The sequence below is a fragment of the Caretta caretta genome, chromosome 24 (assembly GCF_965140235.1).
Source record: "Caretta caretta isolate rCarCar2 chromosome 24, rCarCar1.hap1, whole genome shotgun sequence".
Lineage (NCBI taxonomy): Eukaryota > Metazoa > Chordata > Testudines > Cheloniidae > Caretta > Caretta caretta.
Genome location: NC_134229.1, coordinates 16,903,552 through 16,919,276, shown reverse-complemented (window position 1 = coordinate 16,919,276; position 15,725 = coordinate 16,903,552). Strand labels below are relative to the sequence as shown.

Sequence of the window (15,725 nt, the reverse complement as noted above, 5' to 3'; positions counted from 1 at the left end):
ACCTCCCCTCATCACCCCCCACAAATCCACAGCCCCCTGCACAACACCACCCTTGCCCAGCGCCCCCCTGCCCACAACCCCAACACCAGGGCTGTCCTTAGGATTTATGGGGTCCTACGCAGCATTATTAAACTGGTGCCCCCATGCCCGAATTGGGGCACAGCCACCACCCCTGCCCACGGACCCCCCAGAAGAGCCCCCCACCCATTGCTGACACACACTGAGCTTCGTATGCAGCCCGGGCTCACAGCCTGGGCGGGAGGGACGAGGCACCAAAGGATACCGAGCCGCCCGCCCCGCCTCACGGTGCTGGAGAGTCACAGTTCCCCACAGAGACCCGCGTACCCCCCCAGTGCATTCGGCTCTGTGAATACGGGCCCTGCCTAAGGAGACTGCAGCGCGTGCTGGGTATGCGGGAGCCGACCCGCTCTTACCGGCTGTCCCGGTGGTTGCCCAAATTTCCGGGTGCCCTACGCAGCTGCGTATGCTAAGGACAGCCCTGCCCACCGCAGCTGCCCAGCACCCCCCACAGTACCTCCATTCACTAGTGCCCCAACGCACACAGATCTTCCCCGTCCCCTCACAGCCCAGCACCCCCCAGAAACCCACTCCCCACCCCTGCCTCCCGGCCGCACTCACCGGCCCTGCTGGGAGGCGACTGTGTCTGCCGGGGTGAGCCGGCAGCGCAGCCAGGGCTGGTCCCGGGACGGGAAATCGCTCCAGCCCCTCGGGAGTGCCGCGATCAGCCAGGCCAGGGCCTGCTCCGCCTGGGCTCCCTCAGGACCCACGTGCCTGGAGGGGCCCAGGCAAGCCCCCCACACTGTCACTCCCCCCCACACACACCTGGCTGAGACTGGCCAGGCTTCTGCACCAGTCCCAGGCAGCTCATCTCTGGGGAGACAGGCCATACCTGGAGCCGGAGGTGCACAAGGGTCCAGCCAGCGGCAGAGAGGAGCAGGAGGGTGGGGCCAGGGGGCGGAGAGGAGCCCTTGGCTGGGCAGGGGGGAGCCAGCGGACTGGCAGAGTCTTGGGGCGCAGTGAAAGCAGAGCAGGCCAGGGCCCCTTCTCAGCATGGGCCTGGCTCCATGGAGCCACTGGCGTCATTGTAATCCCGACACTGGTGACTAAGGGTTGTAGAAAGGAACGGGAAGGGATTCATTGGGATAGCTCAGCGAGAGGCGGCTGCTGAGGGAGAAGCAGAGGCATGTTGGTGGGGGGTCACGGGGGCACTAGGGTCACAGAACGCAGGTCCCACTGAATGAGATTTGTCCCAGGACTTCCCAAAGTCTTGTGTGACAGGTGACACAGAAACCTCCTTGTGCCAACTGGCACAAGGCACGGGGGTGATGGGGGAGTTTTACACGAATCCCCTGGGTCAAGTATATGCAGAAGAATTCACCGAAGGATGTCATAAGGTGTCTGCTGAGAGCCAGTAGTGATCATCATCTTTGTGTAATGTATGTAGGATCATATTTAAGGAGTGATGTATTTATACTGGAAATTATGTCTTCAAGCTTTTGAAGTCAAAGGCAGGTCACCAGGTGGTGACATGCCTCAGACAGGCTTTGTTCAGGCAGGGGGCAGCAGGTGCTTATCTCTCTGTCTGATCATTGTGCATCTCAGATGCACTGTGCATCTCAGAATGTAAGTTTATTTTCATATACAGCCACCAGCTAATCAAGATTGTGGCATCGACAAGAGACCGTGAAATCTACAAGAAGGAGCGCACAGTTTATGAACAAAGATCAAAGGACTGTTTTGAGATATCTGGGGTTGCAAAGAGACAGGCCGGATCCTTCTCCTAGGAAGCAAGCTGTGTGTTTGCCTATGAACAGAAGGTCACAGCCAAGCAGGCTGTAAATCGCTGTGAGGATCTTTGGGGGAGCAACCCTTAGTATTTGGTTAATTGCCTAGGCCCTCCGATATGTGCTGTGATTTTATTTTACATGTAACTTTTTGTTTCCAGTTACTCCTACTTGGTATTATTTGAAATCTACTCTTTGTTAAATAAATGTTTGCTTGCTTTCCCCCTAAGCAGCTCTAAGGGCTGTGTTTAAGGAGAGCGGTGATCTGAGGTATAACTGGCAAGCTGCGGGGTGCTGTTCCTTGGGAGAAAACACAGTGAGTGTCCAGTGCATCAGGGGGTCCATGCTGAAGATGCTTGGCAGGCTTGGGAGCTGGAGTGCACCTCTCGCTAACCTGCAGAGGGACAGTGGGGTCTGCACAGACTGAGGATTGACTGCTTGTGTCACCTGTGGCTGGTGGAGTTGGGGAGCTGACCCATGGCTAGCACAGGTGGCTCCCACACGGCAAGAGCAGAGGGTGGCAGGGTGTCTCCCAGCCCTGGGTATCCCCGGGAAGTGTCACAGTGGGGTTTGCCAGTGCTGGGGGAGCAGAATTTAGGAATTGTTTGGTGCATTCATCCTCACCCACCCTATGACTGAGAGCTCAGCTCCCCACACACACACCTATGATATGGATTTGCAGGGGAGAGAGAGGGGCGGGACCTGCCAGTTGGAGAGTAGGAAGAGGTCTGGATTAGAGCTGGAAAATGGGATTAAATTTGCAGTTTTTGGGGAAAAAAAATTGCAGGATTTCCATTCTGAAATGGTGCCTCATACTCTGCTCTGGGGACCAGGCTCCCCATCTGGACATCGCCCACGAGGGACTGCCAGCTGCTCGCTTAGCAAGGGGAGGCCATGCATTATGGCAGTTGTATGACTATGGTGTATCATGGGAGCCTGACCAGGGCCTAGCCCAAAAGCACGAGTCACCCAAACTACAGCTCCCATGAGGCACCCTGGTGGCATGTGAGAATGGAAATATTTCGGTTTTGGGACATACCGTTTTTGATGGCAAGTTTTTGACCAGCCTTCATCTGGATGCTGCAGCTTCAGTGTCCTGGGCCTATTTTAATCCCTGACCATGGTGCTGAAGGTGATAGTGAAAAGGACAGCTGACTTGTGTTGACACCTGTCCTGCTGGTAACGGGACTGAGCCTCCCACAACTCGTCTCTCACTTCCCATGGCGAGAGACCTGGCTGTGGTGTGGAAGAGGATCTATGTTTCTGTCCGATGAGCTCATTCTAAGATCAAAGATGAGTCCAAGTTGATTCGATTTTACTAATCTTCGCCCCGGGATGCTCTCTCCATATACAGGGTAGGCTGGTAGGGTCCCTCTTCAGCAGATAGGCCGATTTTTATTAAACTTTCAACCCAGGCTGTAACATACAGATCCTAGCTAGACAACAAACATCCGGATCATCACTGAGGATATGTCTACGTTGCAGCAGCGACTCTCGAAGCTTGTGTCAACTGACTCGGGCTTGCGGAGCTCACACTACAAGGCTAAAAATAGCAGTGTAGACGTTCCATGCCAGGCTGGAAACCCAGCAAGGGGAGAGGGTCTCAGAGCCTGGGCTCCATCCTGGGTGCCAACGTCTACACTGCTATTTTAAGCCCAGCAGCATGAGCCCCATGAGCCCAAACCAGTTGACCTTGGCTCTGTGATTCGCTGCCATGGGGTTGGTTTTTTGCAATGTAGATTTACCTGAGTGGACAGGTGAGCAGAACTGGGCTTCAAAAACATCTGGAACATCAGGGTGTGTTATGGTCAGTGCTGGAGTTCATAAACATCTGGAGCATTACTGAGTGTTCACATGGGGTTTGTCGAGGTTTCATAAACATCTGGAGTATTCAGATGGGCCACGTTTGGGTTCAGACACATCTGGAGCATTACTGAAGGTTTAAATGGGAAATGGTTGGGGTAAGGAACCCAGGATTTCCTAGCTGTGGTGGGGCAGGATTGGAGACTGCCACAGGGGCAGGCTGGATGTTCCTCAGGCCTTTGACATCCTTTAGAAGGAAGGTGGGTTCTCCAGGAATGGTGGAGGTGCTCACATGCGGCAGGCTGGTGATCATCACAACGTCTGTCTGCATCGGGGGAGTGGCTCCTTGTGCCGGTGGCCCCTGGGAACCCTGGCTGGCATAGCTGAGGGCCAGCTGCTCCAGGCGTCTCTTCTTGAAGAAGGCCTGGGTGGTGGCATGCAGCGGCTGCAGGATCCGAGGCACGGGTTTGCCTGGGTGCAGGAAGAAGTCGAAGCTGGAGCAGTCGGTGGGGTCATAGGATGGCTGCAGGGATGCCTCACCTTCAGCCGGCCAGGTAAATGGGAATGGCAGGGTGAAGTCCTCAGTCAGCACCCGGATGGCCAAGTCATCATCCTTGCCAAATTCCTTGTAGGCCCTCTGGATGCTGTGGAAATGCTCCTCCCACTTCTTGGTGTCTCCATCATAGATGTCTGGGAAGGACCCCGGCAGGGTCTGGACCAGCACTGAGGGCGAGGACACAGTGGCATCCATCAGGCTGTAGATGAGCCCTAGGTTGTTGCTTGGCAGAGCTGTCTGGTTGAAAATGCGTGGTGGGGGGAGCAGGAATTCTTGCTGGACGCTCCCTACTCTTCCTCCTTTGGGCTTGGAGGTGATGGCTGAGGACGGAGCAGCTGGGTTCCCTCCATTGCCTGCCCAAAACAACAAGGTGAGAGTCCCAGGGAGGGGAACGGGGAACAGGCAGTGTTGTGTGGAGGGGAGACCAACATGGGAACAGCAACGGGAGTGGAGGGGCAGTGATGGGGGTGAGAGGTAGAGAGACAGCAGAAGGAATGTAGGATGGAGTGGTGAGTTGGGAGGCAGAGAAGGTCTTGGCTGACTTGAACATGGGCATGATCCACCTCCATTGAGAGTGGAAGAGCCCTCTGGCCTGCATGTTATTCTACCATGCCCTCTTCTTAGTCAGCTCCAGAAACAACTGGGTCCCTCCCACCATCCCCTGTATTTTCCATTCAGTACCTTGGCTCTGAGGTGAGTAACTGAATTGGCCTGGGGCTGAGGAAGCCATTACTCACATGGCATAGCAGAACCTCCAGGGACTTGTTTACTACAATCGCCTGGGAAACGACAGGGGCTCTGGGGTGACATCACACAGGAGAAAGGAGAGGGGAGGTGGTATCTGAAGACAACACATAACAGGATAAGGGTTGCTGCCCCACTAGGATGTGTAACTTGGTTACACACCCCTCTTTCTTGCACTTCCTCAGCTGAGCCCGTTGTTGAAGCACAAGCTTTTGCACAGAGTTAAACCTCAGGGCTCTTGTATGTAAAACCTTGAACATAGGTGTTAACAGTTCCCAAGCAGCTAGAGAGAGAGAGAGAGAGAGAGTCCAGTGCAATGTCTTATAAACTAACACTGAACACATGCAAACACCCTGCAAATAGTATCTGGAATTCTTCTGAATAATTTTTTAAACACAAGCTATTTGGTATTAAATCTAGCCCTTATACAGCCTTCCCACTTTGGTGCTGTTGCATATATTTAAAAACAAGCTTTCAACATAGCCTTTACACGTTAGCACACACATAGCAAACATAGTGCTCTCTGATCTTCTTTCTGAGATGAGGTCTCAGTCTTCATAACACGTGGCATGTGTCACCTTCACCACTTGGAAAGAACAGCAGCAACTTGATTCTTTCCCAAACACTTGCCTTGTCAGCAAACCAAAGTCTAGGGCTCCTTATATTCCAGCCCTTGGATTAATAACAGAGTGAGGGAGATGGTCGCCAAATTGGACTAATTGGCTTCTAACTTGCCATGTTCTGTGAGATCCAATAGATACCTCTGCAGTACTCTCTACAGATGTTGTGGTGGGAAATTTCCCTGGTTTGTGTGCCTTCCAGTTGATCTTCAATGCACAGCTACAGACTAGGGACCGAATGGCTAGGCAGCAGTTCTGCGGAAAAGGACCTAGGGGTGACAGTGGACGAGAAGCTGGATATGAGTCAGCAGTGTGCCCTTGTTGCCAAGAAGGCCAATGGCATTTTGGGATGTATAAGTAGGGGCATAGCGAGCAGATCGAGGGACATGATCGTTCCCCTCTATTCGACATTGGTGAGGCCTCATCTGGAGTACTGTGTCCAGTTTTGGGCCCCACACTTCAAGAAGGATGTGGATAAATTGGAGAGAGTCCAGCGAAGGGCAACAAAAATGATTAGGGGTCTGGAACACATGAGTTATGAGGAGAGGCTGAGGGAGCTGGGATTGTTTAGCCTGCAGAAGAGAAGAATGAGGGGGGATTTGATAGCTGCTTTCAACTACCTGAAAGGGGGTTCCAAAGAGGATGGCTCTAGACTGTTCTCAATGGTATCAGATGACAGAACGAGGAGTAATGGTCTCAAGCTGCAGTGGGGGAGGTTTAGATTGGATATTAGGAAAAACTTTTTCACTAAGAGGGTGGTGAAACACTGGAATGCGTTACCTAGGGAGGTGGTAGAATCTCCTTCCTTAGAGGTTTTTAAGGTCAGGCTTGACAAAGCCCTGGCTGGGATGATTTAACTGGGAATTGGTCCTGCTTCGAGCAGGGGGTTGGACTAGATGACCTTCTGGGGTCCCTTCCAATCCTTATATTCTATGATTCTATGATTCTATGATTCATGAAGTTGACTCCTCTTGTTTGGGTCAAATTCCGCTGACTGAGGATTGAGTTCTGATTGCAGACATTTCCTTTCTACGGCTCGGGTCATTTAAGGCAAATAAAACTGACCTCTAGCAACTCTAGTGTTCTTTCTATTCCCATGTGGTGCATATCTTCCCAGGGATTCCTTCTAATGCTGTCTCAATGAGTGTAGGGAATCACTAGCTATCCCAAATCTACTCTTTTCTGAATCTTTCTGTACAAAACCCCACTGAACACAAAAAGCTTTGGCCAGTCTCGTTAAGTATAGACAGGGCTTATATTTCTCCTTCTCCTCCTCACCCTGACTGGGCCAAGGGCCAGACTCCAGAAAGTGAATCAAGTGTCCTATATGCCTATCTTGTCACTGCAAAACTTTCCAATCAACAGGAACAGAATCTTGCACATTTGTCCTTCCAGGCTATGGTCTTGCTGTCTGAAACTCTTTTAGTATGCTGAGTCTTCTCCAGGATTGTCCTCATGAGATCCAGATTGTACTCTGTGCCTCTACATGACTGCTTTGCTGGCTGTGCCCGTCACACAAATCCTCCAGCAGGCAGCTTTGCCATTGTTGCGCTAAATTGGGCTGAGGTGAGTTCTCACAGTCTTGTACTAAATGGTCTTGCTGTCCACAGTTGACACACATCCATCCTTTTGTCTATCTTCATACTACTGGCTTACCAGTTCCCTTAGGCTTCTCAGGGGTTAAAATGTCCTGAATTGGGTGGAACAGGCCTTGGCCTATATATCTGCTACTGAGCCAACTGCTGCAGAGGTTTCCCTTTCCAGTCTATCTCAGAATTCCTCTCCCTGGTACAGGATGTTCTTTCCCGTTCCTTCACCCATTGAAGGCCAGCTTTACCCAGGAGTGGCCCCTTTTCATCACAGCACTCTTTCTCAATAGATCTCCCTTTAAGCAAGAGAGCTTCATAGGGAATGTTTCTCTGCTGACCCTATGGATCCTGCGTATGATTTGTAATGATTTGTGCAACAGTCTAATTAGGGTTCAAATCAGCGGCACTGCAATGGGTACCCGCATGGCCCCACAGTATGCCAACATTTTTATGGCTGACTTAGAACAACGCTGCCTCAGCTCTCGTCCCCTAATGCCCCTACTCTAGTTGTGCTACATTGATGACATATTCATCATTTGGACCCATGGAAAAGAAGCCCTTGAGGAATTCTACCATGATTTCAACAATTTCCATCCCACCATCAACTTCAGCCTGGACCAGTCCACACAAGAGATCCACTTCCTGGACACTATGGTGCTAATAAATGATGGTCACATAAACACCACCCTATACCGGAAACCTACTGACCGCTATACTTACCTACATGCCTCCAACTTTCATCCAGACCACACCACACGATCCATTGTCTACAGCCAAGCTCTATGATACAACCGCATTTGTTCCAACCCCTCAGACAGAGACAAACACCTACAAGATCTCTATCAAGCGTTCTTACAACTACAATACCCACCTGCTGAAGTGAAGAAACAGATTGACAGAGCCAGAAGAGTTCCCAGAAGTTACCTACTACAGGACAGGCCCAACAAAGAAAATAACATAACGCCATGAGCCATCACCTTCAGCCCCCAACTAAAACCTCTCCAGCGCATCATCAAGGATCTACAACCTATCCTGAAGGACGACCCATCACTCTCACAAATCTTGGGAGACAGGCCAGTCCTCGCTTACAGACAGCCCCCCAACCTGAAGCACATACTCACCAGCAACCACACACCACACAACAGAAACACTAACCCAGGAACCTACCCTTGCAACAAAGCCTGTTGCCAACTGTGTCCACATATCTATTCAGGGGACACCATTATTGGGCCTAATCACATCAGCCACACTATCAGAGGCTCGTTCACCTACGTGTCTACCAATGTGATCTATGCCATCATGTGCCAGCAATGCCCCTCTGCCTTGTACATTGGCCAAACTGGACAATCTCTACGTAAAAGTAGCTCATAATAGCTCAGCTTATTTGATCACTCTCGTTACAGTGTGTATGGTAACACCCATTGTTTCATGTTCTCTGTGTATATAAATCTCCCCGCTGTATTTTCCACTGAATGCATCCGATGAAAGGAGCTATAGCTCACGAAAGCTTATGCTCAAATAAATTTGTTAGTCCTGTTGGGGACACTGGGCATGGCCACTAGGTAACTCGAGGGGATGGAAGACCACGAGTGTCGATGAAGCCCCCTCGCACTAGGCCCAAGTGTCCTTGGCCCCCCCACCCCCCCGCCTGGAGGCACTCGCAGCAGCTCTGCGTACTAGGCCCGAGTGTCCTTGGCCCCCCCGCCTGGAGGCACTCACAGCAGTTATGCTGAGGATCTGCAACAATATGTTGCAGAGTCAGACTGCCTGAAACTAAGCAAGGCCAAACAGGGCAGATATGGAAGAACAATGGTGAATAAAGCAGCTTTATGTATGGTTTAACAGATGGTACAGAGAACAAGGGAACTAGCTGGTAACTGGACTGGCTGGCTATATGGATCCTTAGGGCAGCTTTCTATTGGATAAGTATGCTGAAGAAAGGATGTATAAAAGCCTGTGTAACTTCCTGCTCTGTGTGCAGGATTTGAGATTCTATTTTCCATGTACCTTCTTTGCAGCTGCAAATAAACTTTTCTGCTTCTCCACCCCATTGTGTTTATTGGGTGATGCACACCGGGCAACGAACCCCTGCTGTTGCTCGCCTCTGGCCCTGGGTGCCGGCAACAGCTTCTAAGGTGCCACAAGTACTCCTTTTCTTTTTGCGGATACAGACTAACACGGTTGCTACTCTCAAACCAGTCTAATTAGAACTAGTCATGTCTATCCAAATCCAGTTCTGTATCTTCTGTATCAAGCCGCAAGAGTTTCTTGGACTAATGAATGGAATCTAGTGACTTACAGCAGTGAGACTGGAAACCAAAACACCTGCGTTCTATTCCCAGTGGTGGTGGGAAGGAGGGGCCTAGTGGTTAATAGATTCATAGCTTTTAAGGACAGAAAGGACTATTAGGATCATCTAGTCTGGCCTCGGGCATAACAGGCCAGTCTCACCCATCATTTCTGCATCAAGCCCATAAGTTATAGACCAATCAGAAATTATCTTTTAAAAAGATATACAGTCTTCAGTCTGGTGAGAAATGCAGGGCTGGGAGTCAGGACGCCTGGGTCCTATTCTCAGTGCTGCGCAGGGTGTAGAATCTAGTAGGTTAAAGCAGTAACTCCTAGATTCTACTTCCAACTGTGGGAGGCAGGAAGCGCACATAGAGGGGCAAGCAGGGGCACTCCCCCTCCCCAATAATCGTCAGGGGCACAGAACTTGTCCAGCCCTGGGGCTGCAGTGGGGAGGAGGGAAGAGTGAGCTCCTCCCGGGACCTGGGCAGGTGTGGGGGGGGGCACAGAATGTGCCCCCCTCAAAAAAGCGATCAAAGTTAAATTTCTGCGCATTCCCCTGCTGGGAGGGAAGTGAGGTCTAGTGGGTTAGAGCAGGGGGGCCTGGGAGACAGGACTCCTGGGTTCTCTCCCTGACCCTGGGAGGGATACGGTGTTTAGTGGTTAGAGCAGGGCACTAGGGCTCAGCATTCCACACAACAGAGGAAATGTGAGTTTGAAGGAATCTTTAGAAGTCCACAATCGCAGGACATCTGCCTGTCTGTAACACTCAGTAGAGACCATCAAAACCAAACCCTTCTGCACCTTTCAGTCGCAAACGCCCCTTCCTTCCCTTTAAGAAACCCACAAAAGAAGAGCTTCCTGCCCCGTGCAGAGTCAGTCTGTGTAGACTTCAGGGACTGTGTCAGGGACCTGACCCTGGACAGAGATTAACTCTTAGAGGCCACATCTCACATCTCACCAACACGCAGGTAAGAAAGTACCATACCCCTCAACCCTGCCTCAGTACATCGGAGGCTGGATCAGTACTGGGAATAGGTCCCGTTCACTGGGGCTCTATGGAGCCCTTGATGGTCTATAGGGAGCTGGCTGGTTACATGTTGCTGACCCGTCCTATTTCTAGCAGCTAAATCATGGTAATAGGAGCTAGAAACACATGGAATGTTTTCTGAAAAGTATTTTTTCAGGAAGCAGTTTCTGTAGTTGCCACAGTGACATTAGGAAGCCATGAATGGGAGAGTGGGGAGGGCAAGGCACTGGGAAACTGGGAAATCCTGAAGCACTTACATGAGAGGAAAGTGATCAGGAACAGCCAGCATGGATTCACCAAGGGAAGGTCATGCCTGACTAATCTAATCGCCTTCTATGATGAGATTACTGGTTCTGTGGATGAAGGGAAAGCAGTGGATGTATTGTTTCTTGACTTTAGCAAAGCTTTTGACACGGTCTCCCACAGTATTCTTGTCAGCAAGTTAAGGAAGTATGGGCTGGATGAATGCACTACAAGGTGGGTAGAAAGCTGGCTAGATTGTCGGGCTCAACGGGTAGTGATCAATGGCTCCATGTCTAGTTGGCAGCCGGTATCAAGTGGTGTGCCCCAAGGGTCGGTCCTGGGGCCGGTTTTGTTCAATATCTTCATAAATGATCTGGAGGATGGTGTGGATTGCACTCTCAGCAAATTTGCGGATGATACTAAACTGGGAGGAGTGGTAGATACGCTGGAGGGGAGGGATAGGATACAGAAGGACCTAGACAAATTGGAGGATTGGGCCAAAAGAAATCTGATGAGGTTCAATAAGGATAAGTGCAGGGTCCTGCACTTAGGACGGAAGAACCCAATGCACAGCTACAGACTAGGGACCGAATGTCTAGGCAGCAGTTCTGCGGAAAAGGACCTAGGGGTGACAGTGGACGAGAAGCTGGATATGAGTCAGCAGTGTGCCCTTGTTGCCAAGAAGGCCAATGGCATTTTGGGATGTATAAGTAGGGGCATAGCGAGCAGATCGAGGGACGTGATCGTTCCCCTCTATTCGACATTGGTGAGGCCTCATCTGGAGTACTGTGTCCAGTTTTGGGCCCCACACTTCAAGAAGGATGTGGATAAATTGGAGAGAGTCCAGCGAAGGGCAACAAAAATGATTAGGGGTCTGGAACATATGAGTTATGAGGAGAGGCTGAGGGAGCTGGGATTGTTTAGCCTGCAGAAGAGAAGAATGAGGGGGGATTTGATAGCTGTTTTCAACTACCTGAAAGGGGGTTCCAAAGAGGATGGCTCTAGACTGTTCTCAATGGTATCAGATGACAGAACGAGGAGTAATGGTCTCAAGTTACAGTGGGGGAGGTTTAGATTGGATATTAGGAAAAACTTTTTCACTAAGAGGGTAGTGAAACACTGGAATGCGTTACCTAGGGAGGTGGTAGAATCTCCTTCCTTAGAGGTTTTTAAGGTCAGGCTTGACAAAGCCCTGGCTGGGATGATTTAACTGGGAATTGGTCCTGCTTTGAGCAGGGGGTTGGACTAGATGACCTTCTGGGGTCCCTTCCAACCCTTATATTCTATGATTCTATGATTCTATGAAACAGGAGGGCAGACGGGGATGGGAAGGGAGACAGGGTTGGGTATTAGAGACCAGGTGGGGAGATGGGAGGCAGTCAAGGGGCAACCAGAGGGCCGGTGGGGTCAGGCAAGAGGGAACGGGAGGGGAGACAAGGTCCGGTGAGGGGGAATGTGAAGGGAGGTGGGAGCTGGTGGGGCCGGGCAAGGAGAAACAGGAGGGTAGACAGAGGCTTGAAGAGTGGGGACGGTGGTGGCTGGGTGATGGGGAATGAGAAGTCAGGAGTCAAGTGAATAGGAATGAAAGTGGAGATGGGAGGGGAGGAGTTTTCACCTGGAAATGGCCAATGGTCAGAGAGGTGTCTATGAGACAGTCTCTCTTAAACTGTGGCCCATTCCATGAAAAAGATTGAGAAGCCCTGATCAAATCCACAGAATTGGGGTTTATTTTAGCAAACTTGGGTTTAAAATGTTAGCGCCAATTGCTATGAAAATTTGAATCTCTCGGAGCTCTGCCTTGGTCCTGGGATGCAGAGGGGAGTTTATATATTTCCTCAGTAGCTTGTGAGATGTTTAGAAATCCTGTCGACACTCACTTGCCTTCATTAGGACGGTATGGATCAAGATATATTGTGGAATTATTTTAGAACATATTAGCTAGTTGAGCTGGGCAGGAACCAAATATTTCATTTCTCAGGAAATACTGTGATTATGAAAAAGAATTCTAGTCTGAACCGAAACACAAATAAAAACATTCAATATTTCCCATGAAAGAAAATTCTGAATTTTTTTTTGTGTGTGCTTTAGGTCATTTGAAATGTTTTGTTTCAACTTTGACCTTTTAAAACATTAACATTTTTATATGAAAAATAATTAATTTCATTTTTAAATAAAAAATCAAAATATTCCGTTCTGAAAATGTTGAAATGCTTCGCTTTCTTTTGGTTTCCAAAAAGGAAATTTTATCAAAATGAGGATGTTTTTCTAGATATTTTGATTTCAACTGAAACACCATTTGTCACTGAAAAATCATTTTGATGAAAAATTTCCAAGAAGTCCGATTAGCTAGCGCATTCTAACAAATGTGTTCACAAGCTCCAGAGTAGACCGGCAATTTGCACTTTATTTGGCCACCTTAGCACTTTCTAGAGTTATTAACAGTGCTAAGCTAGAGTTTGTGTGTGTTATTTACAACTTGCTATCTAAAACCCCAACCTTTTACACAGGTGCTGGAACTAGGAGTGCTGGGGGGGCTGCTGCACCCTCTGGCTTGAAGTGCTTTCCATCATAAACAGGGTTACAGTTTGGTTCAATGGCTGTCAGCACCCCCACTATACAAATTGTTCCAGCATCCCTGATCTTTTATCCTCATCAAGATAAGCTTTCAGAGACGTGATATTTGATTTGATATGCCTGTGTGCGGTGGGAAGTTGACTTGTAAGGCAATGGCAGTGATGGGAACCAAATCCTTTCTATCCACTTCCTCTGCTCTAACCCTGCAGACCTAAATCCCCTCCCAGAGTTGCGGATAGGACCCAGGAGTCCTGACTCTCAGACCCCCGCCTCCCTGACTCTAATGAGGAGACACAACTTCCCTCCCAGAACTGGAAATACAACTTTTGTGTGTCTTGTTTATTTATCTGTAAACTCTTTGTGACTCTCTGTTCATTTATGTTTGTACAATGCCCGGCACAACAAGGCCCAAATCTCAGCAAGGGCAGGGACTGTCTCTCGCTGTATCTGGGCAGTGCCAGGCACTACAGGGCCCTGATCTCAGCTGGGGCAGGAACTGTGTCTCCCTGTGTATCTGGGCAACACCCTGCACAACAAGGCCCAAGTCTCTCTAAGGGCAGGGACTGTCCCCCACTGTATTTGTACAGCGCCCGGCAAAACAGGGCCCTAGCACACACAAGGCATCAACCGATGACTATACAGATGTTAAATACGAATGAAACAATGAGGTTCTCTCAGGTGAGCTGCCTCCTGAACTACTTTTGGTGTCTCTCCAGATCGACTCCTGCTCTACACGATCACATTTAACCCTCTTCAGTAGCGTTTGAAAAACACTTTCCGTCCACACACAAAACTGCTTTAGTCAGTTATGGCTGGTTCTAAGCAACGTCACAAAGTGACTCTGCTCTTTGAGGACTAAAGAACAATTTAGCCCAAATCATTCCAGGCTCAGTTGTTTCATGAGACCTTTAAAAATGATCCGGTATGGGAATTCCTACATGCTTTCCCTGGGCTACTTGGTGATATCACCCAGCTCTATGCCACACAGATCCACAGGGAATAACCAGGTAAGGACTGAAAAGGCTGGGACTTGGGGTTCAGTCGTGTACTTTAAGCGCTAGAGTACCCGGAGCTGCACAGCCTGCTAGAATCTGGAAAGAAGTCTCCATGAGCAGTGGGGAATCAGCAGGAGTGATCCTGAGAACTTCCTACAGCAAGGTATTTTAGAGTGAGTGACCCATGCGAAGAAATGTCCTTTCTGGCTGCTGACATGGACTGTCCTTGTTATATCACCGTCTCTGAACAGCAAACGGCTAAAGCTCTTGTTCTGAGGTGATGCCCGGTCAGACTCTAAACAGGCTCCTATTGTTTGTCCACTGGACAGTTCATGGGGTTTTAAGAATGGGAACAGTCAGTCATTAAGAGGAGGAAGCAGAACCCATGGCTCTTATCAGCATGAGATCGGTGCCTGCCAGAGGTGAACAAGGGCAGACAGGGGGAACGGGCTGTCAGGTGTGGCTGTGTTTTCAGAAGAGCTCTTGCATGAAATAGCTGTGCTAACATAGCAATGCCGCCGGCGACAGGTGAAAGGTGGGGTGTCCAGAGAGGCAAAGAGGGGCCTCAGTAGTAGCTCTTTGTTGTGCTTGGATTGGGTCCCGGTTGTGGAAGGAGAGAGAGAAAACACAGGCCCAGATTCTCAGGCCTTGTCTACACAAGAAAGAAACATTATTTGACCAATTTTGTGGGAGTTTAATCTGAGTTAGTTCAACCATGAAAACCCCTGTGTGCAGGCTCTTCTTCCATTCAAATCAGGTTTATGTTGCATTATCCTAATTTTGGAAGGGTTATGAAACCTCCTGCTTAGGGATAAGGATGAGACTTTCATGGGGGCAGATTCTCCCACATTGGGGTTCTTACACCTTCCTTGGAAGCAGTGGGTGCTGGCCAGTGCCGGAGATGGGATACTGGAGGAAGTGGCTCTTGGGTCTAATCCAGTCTTGCCATTCCTTTCCTCCAGAAAACCATTTGCGATTTGCTAGCGGGGGCCAAGAATGGCGGACATCTCTGAGGAGGACGACCTGAGAGCCATGGCTGCGGGAGAGAAGTTCAGGGGAGCATTACTTCGCACGGGAAGACTTGGATAACTCTCAGCCTTCTCTTGCTACACTATTGTCAGCCAGTAAACCAGTAGCTGAGTACAACCAATGGAAGCATACTCCACTGATGTCTTTGCTGTACATAAAGTCTGAGCATGCTTGTGTAAGCGGGAAAATAGTCCCGCTCTTGTGGGGAACTTTCCTGGCTTCTGCACGACCCCGGTGAAGTGGGCTAGCGAAAGGATCCGAGTCTTCACTCCCACTTCCTTTACCCAGTGGCCTCCCTGCCCTTGTGGACTCCCCTTCCACTCTCCTGTCTGGCAGAGTCCTTGTAACCCCAACAAGGCTGGGCCCAGGATTCCTGGGGGGCTCGACCCCCAACCCTGCTCTGGTCACCTAGGACAGGGGCTAGGGTGTCCCCACTCCGGGGTACTCT

The 15,725-nt window shown here is 50.0% G+C and overlaps 1 protein-coding gene and 1 long non-coding RNA gene across 2 annotated transcripts; one reads left to right on the top strand and one right to left on the bottom strand.

Annotated features, from left to right (window-relative positions):
* Window positions 1-3,180: 3,180 nt before the first annotated feature.
* LOC142069993 (uncharacterized protein C8orf90-like) lies at window positions 3,181-4,892 on the bottom strand. Its single transcript, XM_075122869.1, has one exon. The coding sequence runs from the start codon at window positions 4,357-4,359 to the stop codon at window positions 3,736-3,738; it is 624 nt and encodes a 207-aa protein (XP_074978970.1). The 5' UTR covers window positions 4,360-4,892; the 3' UTR covers window positions 3,181-3,735.
* A 5,347-nt stretch (window positions 4,893-10,239) lies between these two features.
* Window positions 10,240-15,398, top strand: LOC142070032 (uncharacterized). The gene is made up of 2 exons (XR_012666002.1): window positions 10,240-10,377; window positions 15,211-15,398. It is a non-coding gene; the product is annotated as an uncharacterized LOC142070032 (long non-coding RNA).
* The last annotated feature ends 327 nt before the right edge of the window (window positions 15,399-15,725 follow it).